Source organism: Rattus norvegicus, chromosome 3 (assembly GCF_036323735.1).
Source record: "Rattus norvegicus strain BN/NHsdMcwi chromosome 3, GRCr8, whole genome shotgun sequence".
Taxonomy (NCBI): Eukaryota; Metazoa; Chordata; class Mammalia; order Rodentia; family Muridae; genus Rattus; species Rattus norvegicus.
Window position 1 is genome coordinate 136447690 of NC_086021.1, and position 14355 is coordinate 136462044.

A 14355-nucleotide genomic window follows, 5' to 3' on the forward strand; every position below is an offset into this window, starting at 1 on the left:
CCTCAACTTCTTCTTTATTTCTAATGTTCCATTAGAAAATGTTTAGCATGTTTTCAGTCACTTAACATTTAGTAAGGCTTATTTAATGACATAGCGGATGTCCTATCCCAGAGACTGCCAAGCACTAGAGATGGTGTAAACCAGTTGTAGAAGTGTTCTTTTGTGAGAGTGGCTAACTTAAAGGAGACTCGGAGACAATGGCTCCCCTGACCACCTCAAGAGGCTAGGTGTGAGGAGGGGCAGGACGGCTGAATGCTAGAAGTAGCAGGTCACTCCAGAAGGTGAAGAGTCAAACTTCACCCATTGCCTCTGACTTTGCTGTGGCTTTTCATAGCTGTGGACTATATAAAAAAAGTATCCCAGGGCACACAAATGGCAGGCCTCCCTTAGCCACCTTGGACGGTGTGGTGCCAGATGTGGTCACTCTGCACTCAAACCACCAGCTAACTCTTTCTCCCTTCTTCTCTGGTGGGGTTGTTAAATCAGCAAATGACACAGGAAAGCCAGTTAAATGACACAGGCAATCTTGATATTTACCTATATTAAAAACTGGGTTTCGGTTTTCTGACTTCTCTGAACCTCACACTTAATAGCATCCTTTGTTTCTGTGGTAGCCCTGCGTGGAGTCTAGGAGTTGTATACAGTCTGTCCCCTTCCTGGAGGGACTGAGCACGGATTTTAGTTCCTCACCATTTTAAACTCGGTAACAAACGAATGGTTTGGATGGCATTCAGGGCTGCACACTTTTGGGACACACCCTTCCATTTCCTTTGATCCTGACTATAGTTTCTTTCACCATTTTTGGGACACATGTTCCATTTCTGTTTTTAACTCTTCTCTCACGTGCTCTGGCCATTCCTTCCTTTCCCCCCAGGGTCCACCGAGGAGAGCCTGTTAGAAATCCTATTTTTTTCCCCCCAAGAACCTGCCTGTACAAGCTCACAGAAGGTTCCGGAAGTGGGATTGGGGCAGAGAGCCAAAGGTTTCTTCCACCTTAATTTTAGTGGTTGCTCACCAGGAAGTCTGTGCATAGTTTAATATGAAAGAACAAAAAGTCATTTCTGCCAAAAAGCCACCCCAAGATAAGCACATGGCCCCTGCCTCTGGAACAGTGGTGGCTCCTCAGCCTCAGGCCGGCTGGGACCTTCCTGTCACCCACAGGGTCTGAGTCAGAGGTGGAATTCAGCCTCCACTCCACCTCGTGGCATCTACCAGGGGACTCCACAATGTTCCAAAATGTCTATTTACGGTCCTGTGCGAAACTGCACGCACACCTACCCTGACGTAACGACACTGTAGGCCCATAACCTGTGATTGCACCTCCTTATTAAGGGGGACTCATTTTTGGGTTAAAGATTTTTCTCCCAGGGATTTTTTTTCTTAATTAAATCAATGGAGGTGGAAAGACCCACTTTTAATCCAGATCTTTTGAGGTTGGAAGATCCACCTTTAATCCTGGCCACACCTTCTGCTGGCAGCCTGTGTAAAGGATGTGAAGAAGGAAGTTTCACTCTGCCTGCTGCTCTTGCTCCCTCTGGCAAGTCCACTCCTTCACTGCCACCAGAGGCTGTTTCTTTGGGATTCTTTCAAGGGAAGACCAGATGAGCCCTCCGGCCTCATAGACTGGACAATTACTGGACTCTTGGACTTTGCACTGGTAGACAGCCAGTGTTGGACTAGCTGGACTGCAGCCTGTAAGGCATTCTGATAAATCCCTTGTCCCATATTTATTCTATCAGTCCCGATTAATGGTTCTACCAGGAACGAGGCATAGTGCTGGGAGTTCATCTGTCTTCCCAGAATGGAAAGGCTGTCACATTCTCAAATTCTACAGCTGTGGTCACATGCACAAGACCTGCACAAGACTAGGCCCATCAGCATCCTGTCATGGAGTAGGGAGATGTTCATACAGCTTTACTCCTCCCTGAGAATGGATAGGCAGTTAGCAATGGTCAGGAAGGAGCAGCTCATGGAATCTCACTCCTTGAGGATTCATAGGCAGTTGATGATTGCTGAGGGAGGAAGAGCCTTTTTTTCAGTAGTATAGCCTCTAGTAGGGTACACATGGGTCTGTAAATAACCCCCCGCCCATGCTTCTGTAAACAATCTTAATGAAACCCATTACGTGCATGAGTGCAAGCGTGTGTGTGTGTGTGCGCGCGCATACACACACACACACACACACACACACACACACACACACACACACACACACGACCATGACTGTGCTGGCTCAGGTGTTAAGAGAATTGTTTAACTTTCGCTATGACCCAGGTTGAGGTCCCAGCACCCACCGGAAGGCTCAGAACTGCCTGAAACTCCAGTTCCTGGGAATCTAGTGCCTTTTTTTCTGACATCTGCCAACACCAGGCATGTGTATGGTGCACATACATGCATGGCAAGGCATTCATACACATAAAATAAAAATAAATACTATTTTTTTTAAAAAAGACGTAACCATAGAAGAGAGACCAAGACCTGGAAGAGGGTGGAGTGAACAAGAGAATGTAATGGGAATTGACTATAATCAAAACACATGTATATACATGCATGAAAATGTTATAATGAAACCCATATTATGGATAATTAACATACTAATAAAAAATTTTTAAAGGGGACTGCAGAGATTGCTCAGTGATTGAGAATGCTTCCTGCTCTTCCAGAGGGCCTAAACCCCACGCTCGCAAGCATGTAGATGCTGTGACTCCAACCTAGGTCCTCTGAAAGAACAGCCAGTGCTCTTCACTCTGAGCCGTGCTTCCAACCCCACGTCGTAAGCTTTTAAACTCATGATAAACTGCATAGGGATCATAAAATCGCAGCAAAGCTGTTGGTACCGAGTCAGAAGTGGGAAGCGAAACAGACTATGGTAAAATGCAAGATACGGTGGCACTCCTTATGAAGTACTGAAAATGTGCTTGAAAGATATTTGGCATTTGATTTTCATCTTATCATAAAACAGCAATGCTGACAAAAGCCAAGAAACCCACCTTCTAAAACAAGGTCTGGAAATTATTTAAAGGGCCAGCTACTGTGAAGCAGAAGAATGGATTAAGAACTGAAGTGGATCTGGGAGAAGTGGGAGGGGGGGCTACTTTCTATTTGAGTCCATATCATTAATACAGTAATAATATAATCATCACAGTAACTGTCTGTCTGTTGCCTGCCGCAGTGAAACTCCATGGTATAGACATTTTCCTGATGGCGTCAGTTGTTGCCAGAGCAACATGACTAACACACTCAATGCTGATGGGGAATTTTGTGTGTGTCCTGAATGGAAGCAGGTCCTTCCTCCAGCACAGAGGAAGGGCTACGTGCAGCCGACATCTGCATGCCCGAGTCTGATCCCCCCTCCCCCTCACAGGTCTTACTAATGCTGTTCCACATCTACTCTTCATCCAGGTCAAGGAAGCTGACCAGCTGAGTAATGGCTCAGTCATGGTTTTTAATACCTCTGCTTCGCCACATCTGTATGAAGTCCAGCAGCTGCAAGCCCTGGCTAATTACAGCGTCACTGTGTCCTGTCGGAATGAGATTGGCTGGTCTGCAGTGAGCCCTTGGATCCTGGCCAGCACTACAGAAGGAGGTAATTCTTGCGATACACAATGACCAGTTTCCCCAATCTGACAAGCCTTTCCCAATAGCCTGCTGTCCTGTGACTCTGCTTGTTTGGTGCATTTTAGTGGAGTGGCCAATAAAATAGGAAAAAAAAATAGTTCCTTAGTACTTTAAGAGGCTTGAGTTAAAAAAAAAAAAAAAGCAGAAACAAAACAAAAAACCTTATCTGTACTAAACGTATGTAACATTTTCTTTTAAGTGGGAAGACAGTGATACCATTTTTAAAGCCAGTGTTTTGTTTTTTGTTTTTTTTTTTCAACTCACAATGCACAGTTATTATTCGGCAACCCAAGGAGAAAGTTATTTTTTCATTAAATAAAATTCTAGCCTGACAGTTGTCTAGAGGTGACCTAGTTAGACTGATTGAGACAAGGTCTCACGCTTGCTTGGAACTTGCTACGCAAACCAGACCGGCCTCCCTCTTAGAAACCCTCCTGCTTCAGCCAGGGATCCAAACAGCGAGCAGTGGTTCCTCCGTGGTTTCTGCTGCAGGTTCCTGCCCTGAGGTTCTGTGACTGACTGTGACCTGGACGTATAAGACAAGTCACACCTTTCCCTCTGCCAAGTTGCTTCTGGCATGGCGTGTATCACAGCAGCAGAAAGAGCTGTGCAGTGTTGGTTTTGTTTTTGTTTTTAAGGGCTGGGATTGAGTCCTTGCTTTTCCCTTCTCTTTATTACAATGTTCCACTGTTTCCTCTCTTGTTTCGCTTCCATTGTAAAGTTGGTGGTAAACCTGATTTTGTCCCTCTGTATGTAAGATGAACTTTGTCCCATTTCTCACCTGAGCATTGGTTTTGAACAATTTAACTTTAGATTTATTTTCCTATTTTTCCTTGTTCTTGAAGTTCATTAGACTCCTTGCATTTATATGTTTATAGTTTGTATCATTTTTGGGAACATTTGGCCTACTATCTTGCCCACACAGTAATGGAGACTAAATCTAGGACCCTATGTATATTATACAAACATCCATCCCTGAGCTACACATCTCCATGCCTCGTATGTTTTTAGCCTTTTTACCCCTCCTTTTTTTTAAAGGACATCAGCTAGGTGCATAGCCAACCATTTGAAGTCCCATGATGCAATGGTGCTCTGCTAATCCCTCCCCCTTTTTTCTCCTTATTTTTCCTTTGGAGAGTTTCTATTGTTATCTCCTCTGATTCAATTCTCTTACTTTGTTCAATACCTAGTCTGCCACTAACCCTAACTAGTCTTTATCTCTCATACTGAGATTCTTGTCTATATGATCATATAGAATACAGTTAGGATAATTGTTTTAATGAGATTGTTTGATAATTCTAACATTTATTCTATCTGTGCTGATTTCTTAGTATCCTAGTGTGCTGGCTTCTTTTTATGTCAACTTGACATAAGCCAAAGTCATCTGAGAGGAGGGACCCTCGATTGAGAAAATACCTCCATAAGATTGGGCTGTAGACAAGCCTATAGGGTATTTTCTTAATTGGTGATTGATGGGGAAGGGTCCAGCCCATTGGTTGGTGGTACCATCCCTGAGTTGATAGTCTTGGGTTCTACAGGAAAGTAGGCTAAGCAAGTCAGTAAGCAGCACTCCTTCATGGCCTGTCTATCAGCTTCTGTCTCCAGATCCCTCTCCTGTTTGACCTTCTTCAGTGATGGACTATGATGTGGAAGTGTACACCAAATAAACTCTTCCCCAACTTGCTTTAGGTCATGGTGTTTGATCACAGCGATCGCAAACTAAGATGCCCAGTATGGATAATCTTTCATGGCTAGTACAGGCAGTACCCTGAGAATTCTACCTAGTTCGAAGAATGTCTTGTAAGTGGCGAGCTTTATTTTAGCACACAGGTGATCCAGTGAGACACTATTTCGTCTTGTTGGGTATTGCTTTTAAGATTTGTTGATTAAGAAGACCACAGCATTGCTCAGAATAAGGTTGGTTATTAACTGCTATAGAGATGAGGCCATTCTATGTGGTCTGGGAAATGACCTTGAATCATAAGGGTTTCCAGTCTGATTGATGGGTGCTAACACTGTCTTCAGCCTTTTGAATGCCTGGGCACTGATGCCTTTGGTCCTTTTTTTACCACTCTTTCCCATATCTTCCCTTGGAGTCATCATGGAGACTCTCTTGCCTTGCCCTACATTTATCTCTCTTGGTTTATTCCCCAATATGTGTGTATGGGTGCACGTGCATGCACTGCTCTGTCCCATATGTATTTGTTCCATGACATTTCTGAGGGAGGTTCCCCTAGACTTTGGCTGACCTGTCTTTTCTCCCTGAAGCGTGAAGAACCAGAGGCGATTTGCATGAGACTCTGTGAGTGTGGGTGGGACTTACAGGCCTCACTGTCTGTTGAATGGATGAAGATCCCAGGGTTTGTTTCAGATGCCTCCTGCTTTTCTTTCTTTTTCCTTTGTAACTTTTTACTGATTCTTTGTGAATTTCGCACCATGCACCCCAATTCCACTCACCTCTCCATCCCTCCATATCGACCCTCCACACTTGGAACCTCCCCACCCAAAACAACAATTAAAAACCCATCTTGCCATGGAAGCGGTGCTGTGACATGATATATCCCACAGTGCACCCTTTTGTCCACACAGCTTTGCTCGCAAATGTTCGTTGCATTGAGTCCTCAGTCTGGCTTGAGGCCTCTGGCTTCTGCTATGCTATCAATACTGGATCCTCACTGGGACTCCTCTAGGATAGCCTGTCCTCCTGCTTTTCTTTCCTCTGTAAATACATGGGTAAGAGGAGAAGTCTGCTGTCTTCTGCCTCAGAAATAGGAGCATGGTACTGATGTAAGAAACAGGTCAAGGGGGCAGAAGAAACAGAATCCTCCTCCCTTGGGGAACCAACTTGCTCTTCTCTGGTTTTAGTGAGACTTCTTACCACATCTCCAGTGCATTCATGCTCTCATACCAACAGCTTTTACCTCAGAATAAACTACCTTGTTTCCTGTGGCAATTTGGGGAAGAACTGCCAAGTGTCAAGGAATGGGGTAGAGGACAAATCGCCTCATAATCAAATTTTCAATAAGGCTTCCAAATTTTAGCCCCCATTCAGTGCGTGGGCCCTCAACCTCTGAACCTCTTTATGGTTCTTAGTGGGAAATTAGCTTGTTGAGTTAATGATTCCTAATTCTTTTTCAGTGTTCACTTATGTGTAGAAAATCCTCTGTGGTTGACTCCTTTTGCCTTGTGAGCTCATGTCTTTTAAACCACACACACACACACACACACACACACACACACACACACAGATACACACACACACACATACACACACACAGATACACACACACAGATACACACACACAGATACACACACACACAGATACACACACACACAGATACATACACACACAGATACACACACACACAGATACATACACAGATACACACACACAGATACACACACACAGATACACACACACACAGATACACACACACATACACACACACACACACACACACACACACACACACACACACACACACACACACACACGGGTTTTCAGACAGAAAGACCTGCTTAGCTGGCTCTGCTTATTATTAAATTCTACAACAGATCTGGAAGCGCGTAAGTTATTTCCCGGGTAGGGTTTGGCCATAGGACGTTTCCCAGGAGGAAATGTCTTCAACTTTCATCCTGCCTGAGGATGCAGCAGAAGTGAAGGGGATTGGGATATCTTTTCTGTTATTTTCTCTTCAAACATATCCCAGATGTATAATTTAATCTATGAATACAACTATAGGTAATGGTCCAGTATATAGTGTTCCTAGTAATATTTCTTGTTCCATTGGTAAGACATGTAGTTTTTAATTTATAAAGTGGGTTGATATGGGAGCTGGGAACAGCTCTATTGGTAAAGACTTGGCTGTATTCAGTCCCGAGCTGGACATAGTGATGTGTGCTTAGAATCCCAGTAAAATAAACAGAAAAATGCAAGTTGGTCAGCTCCTGAAGAACAACACTGAAGGTTTGCCTATAGCCTCTCTGTCTACATGTACACAAACACAAGCATATGTGCTTGATATAGACATGTGTGATTTGTAGTAATATGTACTGTTAGCCATTCCTTCTACCCCATTGGCGTTGTGTTGTCTCTTGTTATTATTGTTGGGTATTTTTCATATCAATATACATAATGTACCTAACTCCTTCAGTGGCCACATAGTAAGTTTCCCCTTGGGAAATGTATCAAAACTCATCTTATAATTTCTGCCTGAATATTGCATGTATCCTGTTTTTTGTTGTTATTATGCAATGATGAGTATAATTCCCAATGTAGATTAAATTATTGGGAATAAAATACTTGGTCAAAAAGTCAGGCATATTGGCTCATGGCTTTAATCCCAGAATTCGGAGACAGGTGGACCACGGTGATTCTGAGGCCAATCTGGTCTTCCTAGGAAGATCCTCACCCACCAAAGCTTGCAGTAATAGTCTTGACTTGTTTTCTAAGTTATTTTATATATGCATACACAACACGCCGTTGGCTTCGTTTATAGACATCCTCAGGCCTCCACATCCTCAAAATTGATGTAACTGAGGATGGAAAACATTTGAAAATCAGTTGCATCCACACTGAGAATGAAAAGGCTTTCCCCTGCCCCCTCATCATTATTCTCTAAACAATGTAACGTAACAGCCATTGAGGGGGGGTGAGGGGGGGTAAGGTTTCTCTGCGCAGCCCTGGCTGCTGGAACTCTCTCGGTAGAGCTCCAGCAGCCTCTGCCTCCCGAGTGCTGAGATTAAAAGCATGCACCCCTGCCACCCAGCAAACAACATCTATTTTTATAACAGTTGCACTGTACTGTTTAGAAACAATCCAAAGATGACTTAAAGGTCATGGGAGGACATAGGTATTTGAGCACCTGGGAATGCTGGTACCTGTCGGAATCCCTTGAAGATACCGAGGGATGACTATACAAACGCTTCAGTCTCACCAACTAGTGTCACTACTGACTTACTGTCCGGAGCAGTAAGCTGCCTCTGGACTGTATAATGCAGCTTCCTTCTGAGCTCCTCAGTATTCCCTGCCTGCCCATTCCGGACACAGAGAGCTTATCGCTGTCCAGCCTCGTTCACTTCCAATGCCCTAGGTATCTACTGGAGGAACCCACGAGCACCAACCTCCTCCTTCCCGGGAGTTATAAACACCCTGGGCGTCTATAACATTACTAAAACAGCAAGTGAAACTTGAGGATTTTGCCTCCCAAAACCCTTTCTTGTAAAAAGTTACATGAGAGCCAGGATGTAGCTTACTTGGAAGGCTGCTTATCAACATCACAAAGCTGGGTTTAATCCCCATCACCACATACAACCGGCGCACAAAACTCCTGTGGTTTCTTTAGTGGTACTTTTCTGAGTCTTTCAAGACAGGGTTTCTCCTTCTAGTGCTGGTTGTCCTGGAACTTGCTCTGTAGACCATGGTGGTCTCAAATTCAGAGATCCTCCTGCCTCTTCAGGCTGAGCTGTGTTGCCTGCTTCCCTCTTCTCAGGGGACTTTTTTTCCTTCTACTTTTTATTTTGAGAGTTTCACTAAGTTGCCCACACTGGCCCAGGACTTGTGATGCCCCTGCTTTGGCCCCCAGGGATTCTGGGATTACTGGATGGCTTGTGTCACCGCCCAGCTCTCAATGGTCCCTAACTGCAAAGAAGATAGGAATTGACCATTAGTCTGGGTCATTCATAAAATATCTGAAACCCAAACACTCAACAACCAAGAAGAAAATGAAACCGCATATTATGTTCCTTGTGGTCCTTCATATCTCTCTCTCTCTCTCTCTCTCTCTCTCTCTCTCTCTCTCTCTCTCTCTTGCAGCTCCAGCAGTGGCGCCTCTAAACATCACTGTGTTTCTGAACGAATCCAGCAACAACCTGGAAATCAGATGGACGAAGCCTCCAATTAAGCGGCAGGATGGGGAACTGGTGGGCTACCGGATATCTCACGTGTGGGAGAGTGCGGGGACTTCCGTAAGTCTGCACCCTAAAAGCACGCTTAGTCATTTCCTTTTGACTTGTTGATGGTATTCTGCTTCAGAAACTTTCATTTTGTGGGACTCAGTATGATGGAGCACGGCAAGGCACCCTTCAATGGCACACAAGCAATGTGGTAAAAATTAGAGATGGCTAAAAAAGCTAGAACATTCTGTGGAGTCTTTTGGGGGCTTTGCTCAGTACCTCATTTACCCTTTCGTTAATTTATCAGCAAATAGGTACTTCAAGAGTATCTGGGTTATCATGCGACTCTTGCCTTCAGGAATTTAGGCTGTTATAGGAAGGGTACTGTGGACTCTCCAGTGATGGTAGCTTACGGTCAGGAGCTACAGAGCTTAGTTAGCATCCTGGCAGTTGATAGCCTCATGGAAATTTCTGAAGATTCTTTCCTGAAGAGGATTGTCATAGCACATTCTTAGCCTTATAGAGAGTGGCAGAGTAAACAGCCTCCAGAGGAGAGGATTCAGCAAGCTTCTCTTTGTGGAAAGGCCCAGCCCACTGTGGGCAGCACTATCCCTAGGCTGTGTGAGAAAACTACTTGAGCCTAAGCCAGTGAACAAATCACTAAGCAGCATCCTCCATGGTTTCTGCTTCAATTCCTTCCCTGACTTCTTGTTACCTAGAAGTATAAACCAAAATAAACCCTTTCCTCTTCTCAAGTTAATTTTGGCCACGGTGTTTGTCAGGGCAATAGGAATCAGACCAGAGAAAGTGGCTTTGTTGGTGTCACTAACAGAGCTGATTCCTCCTTACTGTACCCATGGAAAGTATGTCTCTTGTGTTATCATATTCCTCCTCCATCTAACCCTGCTGGTAAATCCGATGTTGAGCCTCTTTATCACATGTGTCTAGGACGTCACAGAAAGTTTTGGCGAGAGAGAAGAACAGGGTAAGCAAGTGAATAGCAACAGCACTGGCCCAAGCTGTCATGTCCAAAGCATATAAAAATTGCTTTGTTCCAAAAGGACAATTAGGATTTGTTCTTTTCCTTCCTATAAGAAAACAGGCTGTTGGAAACAGTAGGTGAGGAGGTAATAGAAGAAAAATACTCAGATTTAGACATCCATGTTTCTGTCATGTGAATGATAACCAAGTATCTTTAGCAGTCTGACATAAGAAGCCTCTCATTCCCTCGTCTTGTTCCAAGACATTTGTCCCACTGTCTCAAAGTGAGGTGCCTTTCTCCTTGGGCTGAGTTAGGAGAGTAGCTGGTTCAGTCGGTGTAGCATTTCCACCATGTTCTTAGTGTAGAACAGAAAGGTTTGGTAATTGACCAGTTCAGTAGGAATTTCACCTTTCTTTGTTGGCAAAAGATACTAGCAGACCAATATGTGCTCTAAAGCAAGCCAGTGTGTTTAAAGAGCTGTTCCTTCTGGTTGGGATGAAAGTCTCTTTCCTAACGGGGACTTCTTGAGTTGTGCACTTGAGTGATGGAGAAACCTTCATGAATGACAGTGGCCCCAGAGCCTAATGACTGCCACTCACCCCCAGCCTCGCCCTACATTCTCATTGCCCTCTGGACTGTCCCCTGGAGAACAATAGAGGCACAGTTCAGGCTGTGACCTTTCAGTATCTTACCTCCTTGTGGAGGTCAAGTCATCCGATCATGAGGTCATTTGCATTGCGCCCACTCTGTACTTTGTGCCTTGTGACAATAACAGGCGGAGTTGGTCACATGACTTTGCAAACTTCGCCTGCTGCAATTAAGGTTTTGTCTTGTGATCTGAACCGAGAAGCAAAAAGGGGCTCCTGAAGAAGGCTCCCCACCCCCACCAGGCTGAAACGATGTTTACAGTGACCTGGGCGTGCATCACTTCATTTCAGGACCCTCTGCATCTCATAAGGCCATGGCTGAGACACTTGTACTTTCCTTTGCACTTTTAGACTTTGCACAATTATACTTTCCTTTGCACTTTTAGCTACTTCTTCTTATGCAAGGCAGGAAATTGGACATTTCTAAAATTTCTGACTGACAGCTAAAATAAATAAGGTTTCGGATTTGTGTAATTTCAGAACTTTCTTGGAAGAGGTGTCTGCGTGGTTTGCGTTACATCATTGTGTCAAACAAGTAGGAATGTCATGTTCCTTTATTGGTGGTGACTATTGACTGCCAATAGCAGACATCTGGTGCTCAAAAGGCCAACCGATGCCTGGCCATCCATCCCTTCTGCTTCCGGTATGGGTGAAAGCCACCCTTCTGTTGTGAAGGCCATTACTGATAGAAATGTTGTGAATGACGCTGGTCCAAGGGCCGGCTACACGGGATGCCAGCAGTGCTCGGCTGTGTGCTGGGCTGTGTGCTGTGTTCCCGGTATCCTTCAGAATTATGATCTGTGCACTGAGATCCATTTAGGCATTTAGACAAGGAACTTTTCATCTGGCTGCTTGGATATTTCTTATGCCTAAGTGAAGATTTTTACTTTTTTTTTTTTCTTTATTTCTCTCGATGTTCCTTGCCTTCCAAATCAGAGCTCAAAGTCCAAAGGTGAGGCACGAGTGCCAGTGTGCTCTTATTCAAGCTGGAGTCCTGTTTGTCTGCAGTGTCTGAACTCGGGGTCTTTCCCTTCCTTTGGAGGCATCTGTCATGCTTTGGACCCAATTTGCTACACCATCTAAACAAGCTGGAGAATGTTCCTCTGAATAGGACAGCCTTTGACAAATGTAGACTAATGTTTCCCACCCTATACCATTCTCATAAAGTATCAGTAGACCTTCCATGAAAACAAGGGCTTGGTGAGCAAATAAGATGGTCAAATGTTGTACGACGTACAGCTTTCCTAAAGACCTACAGTGTAATCTAGCCCGACGTACAGCTTCCCTAAAGACCTACAGTGTAATCTAGCAAAGCTCAAGCCTCTTCAATAGTCTATAGTAAATAAGCCTGGGCCCTGAATTACCCGAAGGTTAGGGGGAGCTCATTTCCACACGTGTGGGATTTATGGAGCCCATTGTTGGGGAGTCTAGCTCTGAAGCTAGCTTAATCTGTGGTTGCCATGGGTAGAGGTTTTAGATCAGATGGAAATCTCAACAGAGATTATTATGGTCTTGAAACAATGTGATTGGGCTGAGATAGAGCACTTGCCTACCATGTACCAGGACCCAGGTTCGATCCCCAGAACTAACACACACACACAGACACAGACACAGACACACACACACACACACACACACACACACACACACACTATGGAACCAACTTCTTTAACATCACAGGGAAGTTGGAGCACACTTAGTATTCCCTTGGACATAGACCTCTGTTCTTCCTACTCCTGAGTTCACATGGTGTCTGCATGTTGGTGTGACTCTCTCTCTCTCTCTCTCTCTCTCTCTCTCTCTCTCTCTCTCTCTCTCTCTGCCAGAAGGGCAGGGAATGTGAGTGGGTATAATTTTGAGGCCTGAAAATAGACAAGATTCTCGAGATATTGGCATATGGGCCAGGGTTCTAAGCCATGTCTGAAAGCCAGGAATCAATCAAGGATGGCTGACTTAATTAGAGGAGAAGTTCAATATGAAGGTAGTCTTTGAGTGGGTCACTGCTTTGGGAAGCTAGACAGCTTCATTTCCTCCTGTGCACAAAGGCTTGCATGTTGCTATGAGACCGATGCTGAAGGAGGCCCTCAGCTATAGAGGAGGGAGACCAGAAGCACAGCACCCTGATGAACACAATCTAAGACATTCATTCATTCATTCATTCATTCATTCATTCATTCATTATTTGCCAGATTGCTCACTTTTTTTTATAGGGAACTTGTTTGTGAAAAAGACAGTCACCTCAGTTTTCACCCAAGAAAACAAGCTGAGAGGTGTTGAGTGACTCACCCAGAGCCACAAAGCCTGGACCTAGAGGTTAGGGGTGAGAACAAGGGCCTGACTGTAAGGCCAGGCCTTCTCAGAGCCCTCTATCTGCTACTTCCCAGCAGCCGTTGGCTCTCTTCCTAATGCAGACTCTCACACTTGGCTCCAAGGTGTGAACTCAGTAGAAGTAATGACAGGAAGGTATGAGTTGGTCCTCAGTGTCTATGAACCCGAGCACCTTTAACAAGTGACCTTTGTTACTTCATGTGACACATTTTTATGTAATACTTCTTTCCTCATTGAAGTTATTGCTCTTTGGGGCTGGGAATGGACCATGTTCTTAGATGCAGTTACCGGTTCTAGGGTGTAGTTCTTATACAATATTTGGTAATGTTAAAGCCATTTGATAATAATAAAACAAAATAGTATAGTTACCCTAACCCCAAGCCACGCCCATAAGGAAAAAAAAGAAATTCTTTCCAAAGATGTACTGTTACTTTCTTGTCCCCAAAAGATTATAATGTCACTTTTTAAAATAATTATGGGAAATTGCATTTAAGAGCTATATTATGAAGTAGATTTCATTTCCTGAAATAAAAAAGCTAGTAGATTTGTTTTCACCTTATGTTGGTGAACAGTGAAAGCTCACTAAACAAGAAATATGCAGTTGGCCCAGAGCACACATTGCATGGACCATTGCTTGCTGGGAAATGGTTCTGTTCTGTACTCACCAAGACAGGATATGTGTGGTAGATACTTAGTGATCCAGTCTTAAATCGATTTCCCAGTGCCCACACTCAATTAAAAGGACTGGACACTATGGATATGAGCACATCCAAACAGTAAGACTACATTACATCCTTTGGTGTTTTTTTTTCCTTAGTACTGTTTTGTTGAAACAGTTTCCCTGTTTTCCTGGCTGACCTGGGATTCGCTGGGTAGACCAGGCT

At 44.2% G+C, this 14355-nt stretch overlaps 1 protein-coding gene across 2 annotated transcripts in view; it reads left to right on the top strand.

The window, feature by feature from the left end:
• The window catches only part of Mertk (MER proto-oncogene, tyrosine kinase), a 106431-nt gene that overhangs the window by 55754 nt on the left and 36322 nt on the right, over positions 1-14355 (top strand). For both annotated transcript variants that reach the window (XM_063284527.1, NM_022943.1), the window contains 2 exon segments: positions 3403-3586; positions 9435-9586. In XM_063284527.1, coding sequence (XP_063140597.1) covers positions 3403-3586; positions 9435-9586 — 336 coding nt within the window.